The sequence below is a fragment of the Notechis scutatus genome, chromosome 2 (genome assembly GCF_049901735.1).
Source record: "Notechis scutatus isolate UNSWTSFEM ecotype Mainland chromosome 2, rNotScu1.2, whole genome shotgun sequence".
NCBI lineage: Eukaryota > Metazoa > Chordata > Lepidosauria > Squamata > Elapidae > Notechis > Notechis scutatus.
Genome location: NC_142010.1, coordinates 134,013,817 through 134,031,878, shown reverse-complemented (window position 1 = coordinate 134,031,878; position 18,062 = coordinate 134,013,817). Strand labels below are relative to the sequence as shown.

General features: G+C 41.9%; 1 protein-coding gene across 1 annotated transcript in view; it reads left to right on the top strand.

Moving 5' to 3' along the window:
• Positions 1-17,734, top strand: part of FIGNL2 (fidgetin like 2) — a 59,234-nt gene extending 41,500 nt beyond the window's left edge. The window contains exon 2 of the mRNA XM_026679992.2: positions 15,238-17,734. Within this exon, the coding sequence (XP_026535777.2) occupies positions 15,249-17,411 (2,163 nt within the window). The 5' untranslated portion in view covers positions 15,238-15,248 and the 3' untranslated portion in view covers positions 17,412-17,734. The remainder of the gene's footprint in view (positions 1-15,237) is intronic.
• The last annotated feature ends 328 nt before the right edge of the window (positions 17,735-18,062 follow it).

The window sequence follows — 18,062 nt, the reverse complement described above, 5'->3', positions numbered from 1 at the left end:
ATGGCATATAAAAGGAGCAATGGTCATTGTGGCTGTAAGATGGTTGCTAGACACTTCATATATATACACAGTGTCTTGATCTGCCAGTTTCTCACCAGGCAGAATTAGTCACTGGTCTTGAAACTCAATAAGCCTGGCTCCAGGGATGAGTTAGAGCAAAGGATGAAACCCATGACAAGGCGTGCTTTTATGAAGACAAGTACAAATAAAGCCTTGCTCATGAAAAATGCAATTTACTTGATGGAAAATTTATTGCTGAAACCGAGCAAGGTTCATTGTTAAATCCCAACATGCTACTTGACATCTCTTTTCCAGTTATAATACTATCTCAGTGGACTTTCTGAAGATTCATAGTTTTAAACCCATATAATTTTTAAAATCTGACTTAAAATATGAGACTAGGACTTACATTTGAACTGCCTCTGTTTTTTAAAATTAAAAATGGGCACACATCCCTTTAAAATCTCAAGTAGACAACTTCGACATAAAATATATGGGATAGAGTTTCTAAAATCCCTATTTGCTATAGAAGAAGGGAGACCCCTTTTAAACATGGAAAGATATCTAGGTAGCATATGTGGCCTAGGGCCTTGCTTCTTGAGGGACTGCCTGCCTGGCTGATTCAGTCTGGCAAAATTGGCATGCTCTGGGTTTTTGGTTAAATAATGCCCAGAAATGTGCCTTCTCTGTAGCAATATCTGCCCTCTGGAATGAAGTTTCCCCTCAGATCCAAATAGCCCTATTCCTGTTGATATTTCATAGGATATACCCAAAGAATAATTGACTGTCACATTCCTAAAATGACACTGATGATTTTTATCCAGATATAGATAACATGGAGATAGAGGGTTGGCATTATGGGACATTTTTACCTAGAACGGAAAAACTGTGACTTGGTGCTTCAGACAGGAGTATTGCGAAGTTGCTTATTTATTTCAAATACAAGCAGATGTTTACTGCTGCTAATGCAGAATTAATGTCCAGACAAGTGATCAGAGAGAAGTCTGATAAGCTTGTTGAAATGTTTCTCTTCATTAGCTGATTGCTTTTCCTCTGTATGATCTGAAAAGTATATACAAGAATATGTATCATTTATGGATAGTAATGTATGAATTGTTAAGCTGGATGAAAATTGATATGAAATCTCATGCCTTCTCACAGATGCTTTAGGGGAAACATAAGAAACAAAATAAATTGTAACAGTATCTCAGTCTGCTTATCTGCATCAAAGGTCTTGTGACAATAATATAGTAATTATATTAGAATATAATAAACTTTGTAGAACCCCCAACTTTTCATACTAAGTTTCGTACTAAGTTTCAATTCATGCTGAATTGTTTATAAGAGTTAGTAAAAAGACCCAATCATTTCATTTATTTACCAAAGGCTTAAATGCTAAACTGACACGGTAAGCTGAATTTTTATATTATCATAGCTGGGTCTAGTGATTAAGGCACCTGCCTAGAAGGCAGGGGACTCTGAGTTCTAGTCCAGCCTTAGCCATGAAAACCAGCTGGGTGGCTTTGGGCCAGTTATTTTCTCTCAGCCCAGCCCACCTCACAGGGTTGCTGTTGTGGGGGAAATCAGTAGAGGAAGTAATATTGTGTGTGTTCACCACCTTAAGTTATTTATACAAACAATAGATGTGGGATATAAATAAATAAAAATCATAATCATCCTTCCATATGGACCTTAGTATCCTTCCTTGCTAGGAACTTCTAGTTAGCTGCTTCTGTTACTTCATTTTAAACTCTGCTCCTGTTTAAGAGTGACGATGGGGAGACATTCAGTTTTGAAAAACAGTAATTTGGAGAGGCTGGCATACCCCTCAAATCCAGGAACAGGGTCCCCCTGAACTCAGACTGAAGTTCACTTCAGTTGTTCCTCCAAATATTATTCATTTAAGCAGCATTAATTTGGGTGATGCAGTGATGGAGAAGAAAATCGTATCACTGCTGTTGTCAAAGTTTTGCTCTTCCTTTGGTGGATCATGAAGAGATCTACTAGATAGATTCTATTTTTTGCTTCCCACATGATGCCTTTTGGTACAGCAGGCAACAAGAGATAAAACTTTCCAGACTAGGTATTTGTAGCTGAGGTCCACCCTTACATGATCTCCTACTATGGTCCATGTTTGGGAACATTGTCACTCATTTCCAGCTCAGCTGTGATCTGTCTGGAATTGCAACAGAGCTCTGCAGCTCTACGGGGTTTCTAGGGTATCCTCCCAGCTCCTGGACTCAGACCAGCTTCTCCACTTCCCGACAGAGGTTCAACAAACACAAGAGAGTGAAAGTACCTTGGCTGTTTTTCATTTCCCCCTCTAGCAACCACTCGCTTTTGGAGAGTTTGGGGAAGGGCTTTCATTGAGTGCTTTTTATGTTGCCTCTTATTGGACAGTTGGATAAAAGATCTGATGAGCTCATAGAATTTAAGACTTCTTATCTTGGTGAGGTGGGTGGCAAAAATCAATCAATCAATCAATCAATCAATAAACCTTGGTATTCTGGATACTCCATACCAACAGACTAGCAACATCTCAAGCATCACTTGAACACCATTGGCATTGAGAAAAATCACTCTTGTTCAATTGCAAAAGGCAGCTTTACTAGGAACAGCTTACATCCTGTATCTTATATCTTTTAACACCATCAAACAACATCTGCTTATCCCAGGTCCTTGGAAAGGATGCAATAGGTGGATAAAAATGCCAAATATAGTCTAAACATCTGGTTGATTGTATGACCAACTATAATAATGTATTAATAAATGTATAAATGTATGTGCCACTCGGCTCCCAGTAACTCTGGGCAGTTTACAATTGTTAAAATATCTAAAGACAAAGAACAATAGAAAAATAACACCACAAAAATAGAACAAGACAAAGGAGCAATAATGACCAAAAAGAAACAAGCCCAGAAAGGAAGAAAGGGGCATCAGTCATTAAAAAATATGGTATATAGCTGAGTTTATTATGCCACTTAGGTTACAATTTAAGGAATAAATTTTATTGGATTAAGGGAATCTTGACTTTAACTACATATTAGTGTTTCCATTTCTATATTGTGTGTGGTTAATCTTCTAACAGATTAAATGGTAAACCAGCCTGTGAAATAAATAAAGCTATTATCCTTTTCCAGTCTCAGTGTTTTAAAGTTGATGGCTGGAGGGATTTTACATTGGGACATAAATGAAGAGGCTTAGGGGTCTTCAGGTGTGCCCAAAATAAACAATAACATCTATATGTTGTACGCTATATACAAAGAAGCAGATATCACTTAATGAGAAAAAAGTATTCATTCTTTAAAAAAAAAGTATGGGGGTGGGAGAGAGAGAGATAACATTAAGGCTATGAGGAGGAGCATTTTTAAGCCATTAAGAGCAATAAAGAAAAGCACATGCTTTATACTGAACCAAAGGGGATGTTGGATGAACCAGCTAGGGATTTCATGCATTTGTACAGCTTCCCCTTTTTCCTTGTCCGTGGTAGTTCTGGGGCAGCCCTAGCCCAGAATGTTTTTAGGAAGATAAGCTAGTCTCCTAGCTGTAAGCGAGATGCCCCTATTGTTAAGCAGCCGAGCAACAAAAGAGGCAACACTCAGGCAGTAACATTTTGCATCCTCACCCCCACACATCTGACTTCCTGGGGTGCCTTCCTCATTCTGTGAGTGTGTTTGTTGTAGGCGCACATGCTGATCTTCCTGTGTGTCTGTTCCTCCAGAGCACGGTGCAAGAGCATCTCATAACATTTATGCGCGCAGATTTAAAGGGGACAATGGGCACATATGCCTGTGTGGTGCCTGTGAACTGCAGAATGTGGGTTGCCTGCAGAATACAATGGCCCTTGTGGGAGTGGGGGCGGGTGGGTGAAATGACCATAATGCCTGACTGTTGACATCAGAGGATGTTGAAGGCAGCTGATGACTCGGTTTGGAATTGAGGACCAGGTCTTGTTTTTAAAAAGGTGGCAGGAGGAATAAGAGAAAAGTGTGTGTGTGTGTGTGTGTGTGTGTGTGTGTGTGTGTGTGTGTTTACTGTGGAAGAAGAGACAGCCAGGATCTAGGGAACAGCAGGGGTGTGGGCTAGGGGAGAGGGCATCTGCTTAAAACTCTGAATAGTTGGAAACCTTTTCTGCAAGCTTTGGCCAAAAGAGTCTCTATCACCACCACCACTCCCCAGCAGCAAACCCAGTCCAGTCCATAGTTGCTCCTGAATAGATTAACCAGATTTCCATAATTAGAGTGCAAGGGGACAATGGGATTCTCTCCTCAGTGCCCCCCCCCCTTCCTTTTGTCTTGGGCTTTAGATAATGGGCCAGCCAAGAGGGTGGGAAACTGACAGGCTATTTGGTCACTGGACAGTAATTTTCTCACACTGCCAAGGGGGCGCATTGAAACATCTGCCTTCTTTGGGAATGCTCATTCACGTTCCATTTCAAATGCCTGACAACTTCTCTCTTTCTTCCCCTCCCCCCCTCCAATTTCTTTTCCTTTTTTTTTTTTAAATGAAAGGTAAGAAATTGGTTTAGATATGTTGCCTTTTGTCCCTAGCATTTATCCACCATAAATAAAGCTAGGTAGTTTTTTGTTACTTTGAGATAGGGGTCCCTTTCCTTAAATTTAATTTAATGGAGAGCCAAATACCATTTATAGCCTGAATATCTAGCAAAGGCCCTATGGCTAGATCGAAAGTAAACTCCAAAGATTTGTGTTTAATCTAAAAGCAAAGCAATAAGCCATGCTGTATTCGGAACAGTGCAGATGATTCAGAATTTACCCTGCAGGGACCTTGATTAATAATTCTCACTGTTAAATATTGATATTTGAGTTCCTGCTTTGATTATTCTCTTTGTTACTTAAACGCTTGACCTAAATTTGGGGGAGATTTTTTCAAAAGTCCTGCTGAGTTCAATGCATGTGGATATGGCATTCAGTGGGATGCATTCTCTGACAATGTCCATAAGATTGAATTCTGCTTTAATATTCATTGCTGGCTGGGGAATTCCAGGAGTTGAAGTCCATACATCTTAAAGTTGCCAAGGTTGAGAAACACTGGGAAATTAAGTAATTTCCACATTTAAAATAACTTAAGCTCTGGGGGTACAATAGACAGCCCCCAAAGCCTTAGCCATAGCCCCTAGAGCAGTGATCCCCAACCTTTTTTATGCCGCGGCCCGGTACCAGCATCAGCTGGGCGCCGCGGCCCGGTACCGGCATCAACTGGGCGCCGCCATCTTTTTGACGAAAAAGTGCTTCGGTGACCTCACCGGAAGCACTTTTTCATCAAAAAGATGGCGGCACTAGCGCTTCCGGTGAGCTTTTTCGGGTAGAAATGGCTTTCTACCCGAAAAGCTCACGAGGCTAGCGCCGCCATCTTTTTGATGAAAAAGTGCTTCCGGTGAGCTTTCTACCCGGAAAGCTCACCGGAAGCACTTTTTTATCAAAAAAAGATGGCGGCGCCCAGCAACCAGCGGCCCGGTAAGACTTGTTCCGCGGACCGGGACCGGTCCGCGGACCGGCGGTTGGGGACCCCTGCCCTAAAGTAAGGGCACATGCAGTATAAGAGAGTAAAAGGAGTAAAGATGGTAGCCTTTACTGTGCATTTACCCTTTCATGTGCATCTTATGATGGATGTAAAAAGAGATGTGGTTCCAATCCTTTCCCCACAATGTCCGCTTTGAGCATTTTGAACTTCGTCTCAAGACAGCTTTGCTGCAGAGCCCTTCCAAAACTCTCGTGAAATTGAAGCAAAAGGAGAAAATTGTGAAATATGTTGCGAGATGATTTGATTCACTAAACATCGAATTTAATTGAAATCCATTTTTGTCTTGACCTCATTGATATTTTTCATCCCAGTAAAACTGCTCAGAGGTTTTGAAATTTAGGATTTTAACTGGGTGGAATGTTCACAAGCAGGATTCAATTCATTAGATGTCATAATTTCTTTCTTCTTTAATATTTTTAGTTTTGTAATTCTGTTTTTCAAGATCTGGCTTAGACACTCTAGAAGTTATTTAGAAAAACTGGATAGTCAGGCCTTAATCCATTTAAATGAAATTCTCATGGTTGGTTCTTACTAAAGCTATAAAAAAATTAAATGTTAATTTTGCTGTACTTTCAATGGAACTGACCACAACTTTTTCTTGGTTTAAGACCCCTGTGTTGGGAATAAAAATTTTCTGCGGAATCTTTTGCAGCTGAGAGTGCAACTGAGCTACATTTTGTTAAACCCACAAGACATTAGTCATTGGCAATATACCAAGATAAATAAATAAAAACCAAAGTCAATTATAATTTTCCAAAACACTTATGCGACATCCTTCCACTGGAGACTATGTTCCTAGTTGATTTTTTTTTAAAAAATAATTCTTTTAGTTATTGCTGTCTCTTGAAATCTTAAAAATTAAAAATCATACAAAAATAATGCTTTGGGGAGTTACTTAAATTGTATTGTAATAGCAATAGCACTTAAGACTTATATACTGCTTTAGACCCCTCTCTAAGCGGTTTACAGAGTCAGCAGATTGCCCCCAACAATCTGGCTTCTCATTTTACCCACCTTGGAAGGATGGAAGGCTGAGTTGCTCTTGCAGAAGTTAGGATGTATTTATTTGCTTCACATTCTGCCTTTCATTTAATTCTGTGAGCTGTCAAGAAATTTCACGCGTTGAATTTCCAGCAAAATAAAAAATCAAAGTCACAAAAACTTTAAAATAAATAAATAAATGAAAGTGGTAGAGTGTAATTGTTAAAAATTAGCTTAGACCTTTATGGTAGGAAAGATACATGTCTGATGTTGTTTTCAGAACATTTGGATGGACATAAATACCAGGTATCTCTCAGTTAGTCTACAGTAGACTATTTATTCCATTTCACCATTTTAGAATGGTTTAACTCGTGCTTTTCTTCATAATGCCTTATAAGAAGAAAGTAGCTGTAGCTTGTTAAATTGTTCAGGCAATATTTGGACAGTGGCAGCACAAAACACAAAAGATCTGTTTTCTTCCCACCCAGCCATCTCTTTCATATGTATTTATTTTTCTTTGGTATCTCTCATGTTTTCTCTGTGATTTCCCCTCCTCCTCACATCATTTGGTAAAGTGCTGAGGTAATCACTCTAAGAATCATGAGTTGTTTGACAGCCTAATAGGTATAGGAAAAATATCATCTGCATAATTTATGTTTGTGTGCTCTGTGGCCTCAAAGCTTTAGGATAAAATTTAGCCAGATGCAGAGGTAGATGGAAGGAGACTGCAGTCTCTAGATAGATCTCTAGGTGAAATACATTGCAATTGTTTAACAGAAACAGCAAAATAGCTCCCCAACTAAACAAACAAAGTGAAGAATACTGAAATGTGAAAGACAGTTAGAAAAGGAATTTTGCCTATGTCACTGTGGGAGCATTATTCAGTTTGGCAACACAGAAAATATTCCCAATTTTAGAATTTGTTCATTGTAAGTGGCATTAGTTTTTTTAAAAATGTGACTTTAGTTTACGCACACACAAAATACTGTATATCCCAAAGCTGAAAGTTTCTCCTCCTCTGAAAAAGCATGATGATTTCAGTGAGATGCTATGGCTATGCTCTAAGTACAGTATGTTCACTCTGAGACTGGAAAATTCAAATTATTAAAAATTTATTGAGTACAACTTGGCAAGTGGGTGCCCAGATAAACTGAATAAAGGTTATAAGAAAATGTAAGCTTCAGATCGTCTCCTTCCTTCCTTCCTTCCTTCCTTCCTTCCTTCCTTCCTTCCTTCCTTCCTTCCTTCCTTCCTTCCTTCCTTCCTTCCTTCCTTCCTTCCTTCCTTTTGAGAAAAGGCAGAAAAGAGAGCAGTTTCTTCTTTTTAAGGCTAATTACCCCATCTCGTTCTTTGAATTTGGCAAAAGAAAGCTACTTGATGTCTTTCTTGTGCCAAATAATTGTGCCAGAGCGAGGGAGGGAGGGAGGGAGGGAGGAAGGAAGGAAGGAAGGAGGGAGGGAAGGAGGGAAGGAAGGAGACTTGCTTTCTGAAAAACACATTTTTAGTCATTAAAAAGCCAAATGTTAATATTTTTTATCAATCTGAAGCTTTTTTTTTCTTATTTTCTTTATTCAGTTTACATGGGGGCCCACTTGCCAAGTTGTGTCCAGTAAATTTTAATTATTTGAATTTTCCAGTCCCAGAGTGAACTCATTAATACTTGGGGCATAGCCACCCTGAACTGAAGCATCATATGCTGGATTCCCTTTACTGATTGAAAACAACAACCACATTTTTCCTGATACTCCTGAGATACCCTTTCTTTTAATAATTTACCGCTGCTGTTAATGCAGGGCAGAAGTCTCTGCTGCTATTTCAGCAAGTGACATCATTCACTCCCCCTCCCCCCAAAATATCCCACCCCACATATAACTTGGAACCGAGTGTTTGAAGGGAGTGTTTCCTGGGAGGTTTTTCTTCTTTTGTCTTCCTTTTTCCAAAGCTCTCCCTGTGGAGGGCCTTCTTTTAATTCTTTATCATCCCTTTATTCCTTTATTCATTCATTCATTTGTTCATTCGTTCGTTCATTCATTCGTTTGTTTGTTTGTTTGGCTGGGGGTTATGGATGGGACATGGTGACCAAGGTATTTGTGGCAAGAATACCCCTCCGTGGACTTTACCTTCTTGTGCTTTTTAATATAAGAGTGAGCAAATGCAGGCAGGATGCTGAAGAAAGCCCTGTTAAACCTGCCATTTAAATCCTCTTGTGTAAGTTTGATATCCAAAGTGGAAGGACAAATGCCATATAAGTCAATTAAAGCATTAGGTAATCTAATTGTGCTGTGGTCACCAAGTGGCTTAAAGGCTGAATGGAGGACGCGCTCCCCCCCCCCCCGCCACCCCCTCCCCACCTCAGCCTTCCCCTGAGGCCCTTGCAAATGAGGAGAGGAGGAGAAACTCGGCCCAAGGAAGAGGGAGCAAGAACACACACACACACACACACAGAGAGAGAGAGACCAACAATAGAAATGAAAGACCCAGCGCTGGAAAGCTAGGCTTGCAACCACAAAGCCACCCCCAGAGAGTTGGGATAGGTTATAAATATTACAAAATACATCAGTTAAAAAGAGAGTGGCAGGAAAAGAGGTATTTGGCTGGATAATGTGGAAAACGTTGGGGGCCTCAGCCTCTCACCCTGGCACTCCTGTTTTTTCCCCCCACCTTCTAGAGCCTGGAAGGTTTTTGGAATTTGCTTAGCCCCTCAGCAAGGCTTCTGAAATGTCAGTGCTCATTACGCTAGGAGGATGAGAAACCCACAGGCCCGGAGTAAAAAAACCAACAAGAACAACAACAAAAATGTGCCTACCGTCCATGTCCTATTGTTTCTTTTTATTTTTCTTATATGTATCAATTTCATGTATTCATAACTATGTTTATACTTATACCTGTTATAATCACTTGACAAATAAATAAATAAATAAATATAATTATAGAGCCAAAAAAAATGGGCGAGGGGGGGTGGGGGAAGAAAAGAACGCCAAAACCAGCCCAGAGCAATTAAAATTACTTAAGTCAGGTCGAATGATGTGCTGCTAGCATTCCTCCAGCTTGGCGCTTGATTGCTTCATTGTGTGCATTCCTCTGCCGAGTTGTGATGGAGCAGCTGAGCCCAGAGGAGGAGGGAAGGGCCGGGGTGGGCTTCTTGGCGTCACTCTGCCAGGTTGTTAAAAGAGCTCTGGCTGGCTTGCCTGCAGACTTTCTCAACCAGGAAGCTTCCAGATGGGTGCCCAAAATGATGGTGTGCTAGATGATGAAATAGGAATCCAACCTAATTAGTAGTCATTGGTTTAAGAAAAGGCTGCCCAATGGGAAAAAATAGTATGAAAAGCAGCTCTTTTAGGCAGGGACAATCCTGTTAAGTGGGCTAGGCTGTGCTTTTATTTTTCTCATAATTTAAGGTAGGCATACATGCTTCAGGAAATACATACTGGTAGTCCTCAGGTTCCAACCACAGTTGGAGCCTGGATTTCCATGGCTAAGAGACTTGGTCATTAAATAAGTCACTTCCAATTTTATTGCCTTTTTTGCATGGTCGTTAACCAAATTTGGCTTCCCCTGTTGACTTGGCTTGTCGGAAGCTCCCTGGGAAGGTCATAAAAGGTGATCACATGACCCTGGGATGCTGCAACCATTGCAAATGTATGCTAAGTTGACAAGAATTTGGTTTTTGATCATGTGACTGTGGGAATGTTGTAAGTGTAAGGACCAGTTGTGAGTCACTTCCCCCCCCCATTGTATCTTCAAACTTCGATGGTTAAACAAATAGTCAGAAATCAGGGTCTACCTATACATACATATGTTGACTCTGTAAAACTGCTTCAAGAGAGCTGTAAAGCATTGTGAAGCAGTATATAAGTCTTAAGTGCTATGGCTATTTCTATCTACATGGCTATGTAGATGGCTACAATAGCTATGGCTATTTCTATCTACATTCATACATAAAGAGAGTAAAGAGTAAGAATGGTGCTCCTTCCTTGCTTGATGCTCCGTGATTGGTATATGAATCACTTCTGGATGGAAATCGTGCCAGGGACTCTTCTGGGAATCAGTTCAGGAACTGCCCTGAATACTTACTGCTGCCTCAAGCTAATTGTGAAACAACTTGGCCTCTTTTATCATGTATCTGAATTACTTCAAGATGCTGAATTTCACATTAAAAACATACAATAATTTGACCTTCCAAATGACTCTAGCTTCCATATCAACCAGGGGTGGGATTCTACCGGTTCGGCCCGGTTCTCTAGAACCGGTAGCTCTGAAGAGCAGCTGACACCAAATTGGGTCGCTCCAAAGATCTTCTTTTCTTCGGTTGGGCCTACCTGCCCACCTGGGCTCTAGGCTGCCCTTTATTCCCTACTAAAGCAACCTTAGTTACTTTGTGCGGCACAGCTGAGTGCTGCGTGTCAGCAGGAGATGGTTATAGCTTGCAGGAGAGGTTGTTTTAAAAGTACTGTGCATGCGCACTCAGCAAACCGGTTGTTATGCTGGTAGGATCCCACCCCTGTTATCAACCCCGCCCCCCATTCTTTAACTCAGAGTTCCCCAATGTTTTCGGCTTTGCGGACCAGCAGAGGGGGGGGAGGGGATGATTCTGTGCTTGGCGGGCAAGCGTGTATGCACACAGCTTGCTCACTGCTCACATAAGTGGGGATGCGTACGCTCACCTGCCACTTCCATGGCCAGGTTCTGATAGGCTCAACGCCCAATAGTGGGCCACAGCCCGGGGGCTGGGGACCCCTGCTTTAAATGACCCTCCAAGACCAGTTTTCATTTCACAGGTATATATTTTCTATCAGTAGTTTAGCAAGAAGGTTTCCTTAGCAGTGGGAATTTCCCTTCCCATAACATTTTGCATGGAGGATAATGTTACTGTAATTTACAGTATTTTAATTTACTCAAATTCTACTAAGAGTATAATTTTTGCTATAATTTTAATAGGCAAATGGTAGTTGCTGTTGCTAGCCTTGTACTACACCCTCAAGCAGATGTTCTTGTATTCTCGTTGCCAGAACCCTGGCCAGCATTTTCAAAGATATTGGAAGCTGAAATTTAGCAAAATCTAAAGTGCTGTGAATTGCTCTCCAGATAGCCAGGTTAGTACAGTCCCTGAATCTTGAAAGGGATACATCAAGTTTTAATCTAAAATAGACACTTTGTTGAGCATTTATAAATTATGTTCTTGTCAGAAAATACTGCCTCCATATTAATTATTGTAAGCCATGATATTGTAAGCTTTGAATATGAATACTCTGAATAAATGACAAATCCTTGCAAAAGAAAACATCTCATATATATGAGATAATACTACTTTATAATGCTTTGGTAAGGCCACACTTGGAATATTGCATACAGTTTTGGTCGCCACGATGTAAAAAAGATGTTGAGACTCTAGAAAGAGTGCAGAGAAGAGCAACAAAGATGATTAGGGGACTGGAGGCCAAAACATAAAGAACTGTTGCTGCAACTGGATATGTCTAGTCTTACGAAAAGAAGGACTAGGCGTGATATGATAACAGAGTTGCAATATCTCAGAGGCTGCCACTATGATGAGGGAGTCAAGCTTTTCTCCAAAGCACCTGAGGGTAGAACAAGAAACAATGGGTGGAAACTAATCAAGGAGAGAACCAAACTAGAACTAAGGAGAAATTTCCTGACAGTTAGAACAATTATTCAGTGGAACCACTTGCCTCCAGAAGTTGTAAATGCTCCAACACTGAAAGTTTTTAAGAAGAGATTAGATAACCTTTTGTCTGAAGTGGTGTAGGGTTTCCTGCCAAAGCAGGGGGTTGGACTAGAAGACCTCCAAGGTCCCTTCCAACTCTGTTCTATTCTACTCTACTCTACTCTACTCTACTCTACTCTACTCTACTCTACTCTACTCTACTCTGTATTTAGATCACTCTATGTATAAATCTTTAAAGCAAGAATCCTGGGTTGCAAGAATCCTAGGTTGCAAGCTATTAGGGATTGGAAACATCTTTAGGTACTAGGTGCCATCACCTGATCCTGTGCACAGCATAGGAATCAAGATGCCCTATAAAAACACCCAGACTTTGAATGAGGATGATCACTACAAGTATATGGGCATCCTTCCTACTGATGACATCAAGTGCACTAAAGTCAAGAAGAAGATTAAAAGTGAATACATCAAAAGAATGAAGATCTTAACATTCAAACTCAGTGGAGGAAATACCATCAAGGCAATTAACACTTGAGCAATTCCAGTCATTAGACACATAGCTGCTATAGTGGATTGCACTCAAGCAGAACTTAAAGCCATGGATAGGAAGCCAGGTAAATTGGCAGGGATATATCATGCCCTTCATCCACACACCAGTGTTTACAGACTGTTATTTCCATAGAACATCTTGATTTCTTCAGTTTTCATCATTTCCCCCCTCTTTTTGGTAAGGGTGGCTTGTTGTCCAGTGCAAACTCCATATAAGTATCTTGGCTATATATAAGGACAGTGTTGAGCAATGATTCTATTTGAAATGGTGTTTTTCCATACAATCAGATCACCCACATAAAGGAGGTGAGATAGTGTGGTAGATATTTTTGCTGTTTGATAGCCGTGGCCTGAATTATTCAGCATTGTTGATAGAGGAATCAGTGCAACGACAAATAGAAGTGGTGATAGTGAGTTTCCTTGAAAGATAGAACATAGATTTCGGTCTTGATATTAACTCCTCTTAGTCTTTCATAACTGACCAACAATTGTCTCTTCATAGTGTCATTAACCATGGCACAAAGCTTCTGACTTCTAGGCATTTGATTATCCAATCATGTGGCAGAGTGTCAAACACTTTTTTGTCATCAATCCATGCTACATTCAAATAGGTCTTCTTTCTCTTGCAGTTTCCCAAAATCATTTTGTCAATTAGGGGTTGATCTTTGTTCCTCTGCTGTTTCAGAGGTTTCCTTTCTGCTCAGGTGGAAGGAGCTTGTTTTCAACTAGATGCTATTGGACTGGGTCAGCTACCACATCAGTTAGCAATTGAAAGTTGTTGGTAAGCAGGTAATTGGCCTGTAATTGCCAGATGCTGCCTCTTTTGTTGGAACTTTCATTATCAGGTAGGTTTTGCCAAATCTTAACCAATCTTCAATGTTGCCTTCTTGTTGTTAAACTATTTGGCAATGAATAGATGTAGCCTCTCTTCTGTTATTTCAGATTCTGGATGTTCTTTCTAGAACCGGTGCATTCTTTTCGGATATTCTCTTCTCGTTGGGCTTATTCTTCTCTATTATTGCAGTCTAATTTTGAGCCACACTTCAGCTGAATGAAGGTTCAGCTCAGTGGTGGGATTCAGGTTTTTTTTTACTATGGGTTCTATGGGTGTAGCTTAGTGGGCGTGGCAGGGGAATGATACTGTAAAATCTCCAGTCAGAGGGGGTATTTGCCGGTTCTCTGAACGACTCAAAATTTCCGCTACTGGTTCTCCAAAACTGGTCAGAACTTGCTGAATACCATGTCTGGTTCAGCTACTGTATGTTGTGGCTTTTCCTCCTATTGTCACATGGGGTGCCTGATTTAGTTTTCAGAGTTCCACGATACATGTATATTTATCTATTATCAATTTGATCAAAATATATATGAAATAAAAATTGCTTAGACAGGTGAAGATGCTGATTTATGCAGAATCACCTCAATTAGGCACATAGAGTTGTTGGTTCTGTGGCCGGAATGCCTAGAATTATTTAGGAACATGAATAAATATACTATATTCAGGATGTACATTACGCTAAGTACATGATGTTTCAAAAGGCAATTGATCAATTCATTACCAAAGGCTTCCAAGAAAACTCCTTTCCTGGATTGGATAAATGTCTAAAATTTAGGAAATACAGTGAATGCATGGTTATTTTTGACAATATATCAAAATAAGCAAGGTGGATCCAAATGAAGCACTATTGCAACTAATATTGGTTAATATTCATATAGGATCTGGAGTTCAAACACCTGATGTTTTACAAATGAAGGAGAATATATGTGTCCCAGGATAATGTTGCAGGATCCAATCTGGGCTGGTCACAGGAACCAGAGGTTTTGTCTTCTGAGCTGCTTTTGGACTCATGCTGGAGCCCATCTTCTCACTTCTGAAGAGAGGCTACCAGTGAGAAGTTCTCTGGAGAGAAAGTTCCCTGGAGAGAAGTTCCCTCAGGATGGGCTCCAGCACAAGTCCAAAAGCTCAGAAGGCATAACCTCTGGTCCCGGTGACCAGCCCAGATTGGATCCTGCAACCTGAGGTATCCTTTGGGAATGTCATCAAATTGTTCAGATAGTATAATTTTAACCCAATGGCAAAGAGGTTCCAAAAGAATCTTTCATGGAAGGAAGAGCAAATAAGATTCTGTGAAGTAAGAGTAAAATTGCAGAGTAAAATTCTCCATATGTCCTATGTTCAGTTATGTTTCGTTGTCTTAAGAATAGCCAAGTTTGACTGGCTGTCGACACACTGTGGGGCTGCTCCAGGACTTCACATAGGAAGCTCAGAGGATGTTCTTAGTTTAGACACGCCCAGCTTTTTCATTTTTTCCCCCCAATTTTAGCTTATTTGCTTTTCCTGGATGTTATGAAAATATATATCATTGTCTCTGTATTTTGTGCAGTAATTGTAGTAGATAATTATCAAACGAGCCACTGATTTGTTTTAGGATAGATTTCCTTTTAAACCTAAAGCTGATTCTGGTTCCTTTGTTCTTTCCTTCCAGCTCTGTCAAAGATGCACTGGACACCAGAGCATGCTCAGCCCCTGAATCAGTGGCCAGAGCAGCACCTCGATGTCTCCTCCACCACCTCTTCACCAGCCCACAAATCTGATCTCTACCATAGCAGTCGGCAGCGCTTCAACTATGCTTGGGCCAATGATGACATCTCTGCTCTGACTGCTTCCAACCTGCTGAAGAGGTATGCGGAAAAGTACTCAGGAGTCCTCGACTCCCCTTATGACCGGCCATCAGCACTCAACACCTATGGGGATGGTGCCTTTGGACCCCTCAATGGACAGAAGGGGGAGGTTGAGCCTTGGTCAATGGCCCACAGCGCCGAAGGAGTTTACCCTCTGACCCCAATGCATGATGGACTGTCCAGCTCCAAGGGGATTGTTCCTCCTCCTGTCACACCGGGTAATGGTCTTGGTACCTCCCCCGTGGTTTCCACTAACCTGTCTGACTCGATTTATCCCAGTAACACTTGTGGGGGACCCACCACATCTGGCAGCCTCGGGGCATCTCAGGAGTATCCATCGGGCTACAGTGGAGCCTACCTGCCCTCAGGCTATTGCAGCCAGCCCACTTCGGCACTTCCCCCTCCACACCCATCCACCCACCTGCATAGCTCTGGCCTCCTGCAGCCCAGCCATCCTTCCACCACCCTTGTCCCTGGATATACTTCTTCAGGACCCATGTATAATTACGCTTCAGGGAGCTACCCAGCCCAGCCCACTTACGGTGCCATCCACCCTCCCCATCCTTCAGCTTCATATTTGCCCTCGGGCATTGCTGCCCCCACACCCATTCCCCCTTCCTCCCGCCCTCCTGTGGTCCCTGGTTACAGCTATCAGAGTCCTCTCTCTGTAGCACCCTTGAGTGGCGAACCAGGGAGCTCTTTGAAAAGAAAGGCCTTTGATATCGCTGGCGGGGAGGAAGATGGCGAAGACAGGTATCGCAAATACAGCTATGAGCAACCAAAGTCCCCATATCAGATGTCCGACAATGGTGAATGTAGAGGGAATGGATTCAACCGGAGCTCAGAGGTGCCTTTCAAAGGTGGGAAAAGGCCAAGTGGAGCAGGAGTGGTGGCAACCACAGTGGCTTCCGACGAGCCCATTGGGAAGTTCAACAACCAGGCTATGAAAGGATTGGTCTCTCCAGCTTACAGTGTTAGTGAAGCCCCACTGAGGGCTAGTGAGAGCTTTGAGAAATTCACTCCCCCGGCTGCCAATGGGGAGCACGAGGGAGACTCCTTTGCTCTAAGGATGCAGCCCAAAACAACAGCATTCAGTGGTGACAACAGCAGCCAGCCAGTAGAAGAACAGCTGAAAACCATGGACCCTTTCATTCTGGAATTGGTGAACAACAAAGTAATTGACTGTGGCCCTCCAGTCCAGTGGACGGACATTGCAGGACAAGTCTCTGTCAAAGCTGCCATTGAAGAAGAGCTCGTGTGGCCCATCCTGAGGCCTGGTGCATATACTGGTGCAAACCAACCACCCAGAACCATCCTGCTCTTTGGGCCTCGTGGTGTAGGGAAGACCCTGCTGAGCAGGTGCATTTCTACCCAGCTGGGATCTACCCTGTTGAAGCTCAGTGGCACAGCCTTGGTCTCCAAGTGGAAGGCTGAGGCAGAGAAAATCCTACAGACCACTTTCTTCATATCCAGCTGTCGGCAGCCTGCTGTCATTCTCCTCACCGACGTGGAATCTGTTTTAGAAGACGCTGCCATCTCGAAATCCCAGTTGCTCACCTACCTGGACAAGCTCGCTACCTCCGCTGAGCAGAATGTGGTTGTCATAGCAACCACCACCAGGCCCGGTAATCTGGATGAAGCCACCCAAAGAAGGTTTGCCAAACGTTTTTACATCTCCCCGCCAGACAGCATTGCAAGGCGGCAGATTCTGCACCATGCTTTAGCTCAGCAAAACTACTGTCTCAGCGAGAGGGAGATGGCCTCCATTGTCCAACTTACTGAAAGCTACTCAGGCAGTGAGCTCCTCCAGCTCTGTCAGCAGGCAGGGACCAATAAACTGCATAACCTGCCAGGCCAACTTCAACCCACCTCCTACAAGGATTTTGAAAGTGTTTTCTGCAAAATCCACCCTGCTGTCTCTCAGAAGGAGCTGGACTTGTATGTGGAATGGGATAAAATGTATGGCTCTCACAATTAGTGGGGAAGCTCCTGTTCCTCTTTCCAAATAATCTTTAATCTGTTTGAGAGGAAGCCACTGGAAGCATTGAATTCTTGGTTTGCTCTTAAAGGTCTTGGGGCGCTGCAGGTTCCAGTTTCTGAGAGTCTCATTCCTCTTTCCGTATGAAAATGGGGGAAAGGATGAGATGTAGTTTTCATCTCTTAAAAAAAAGCCACACCAATTGGATGCAAGTCCTCCCCTAGACTGACTGACATGCAGCTTGTTTTTTTAAAAAAAATGTCTGAAAGTTTGTGTGGTGGTTGTCAGGTCTCTATGTTAATGAAAAGTAGTTGCTCAATGAACTCAGGATAACCTATTTATTATTGATCTGTTCTTCTAATCAACCCTTTCCAGCCAGCATTGTAAAATATTCTGCCAGGTATTACCCCTTTCCCAGCTCCTTTTTAATGCTGCACACCTCAAACACTTCTGTCTGACTCTTCTATTGCAGCCTCTCTCCATCTTTTTACCCTGAAGAAACCCTTGAAATAATGTTCAGGTCTCAGGGAAGCCCTGCATAAAAATAGCAAAAAAACAAACAAACCAAAAAACCCCCAAATACCTCACAGTTCAATTCACTTTTAACCTACACCATCTACATTTTACAATATTTACAACAATCGCAAAATG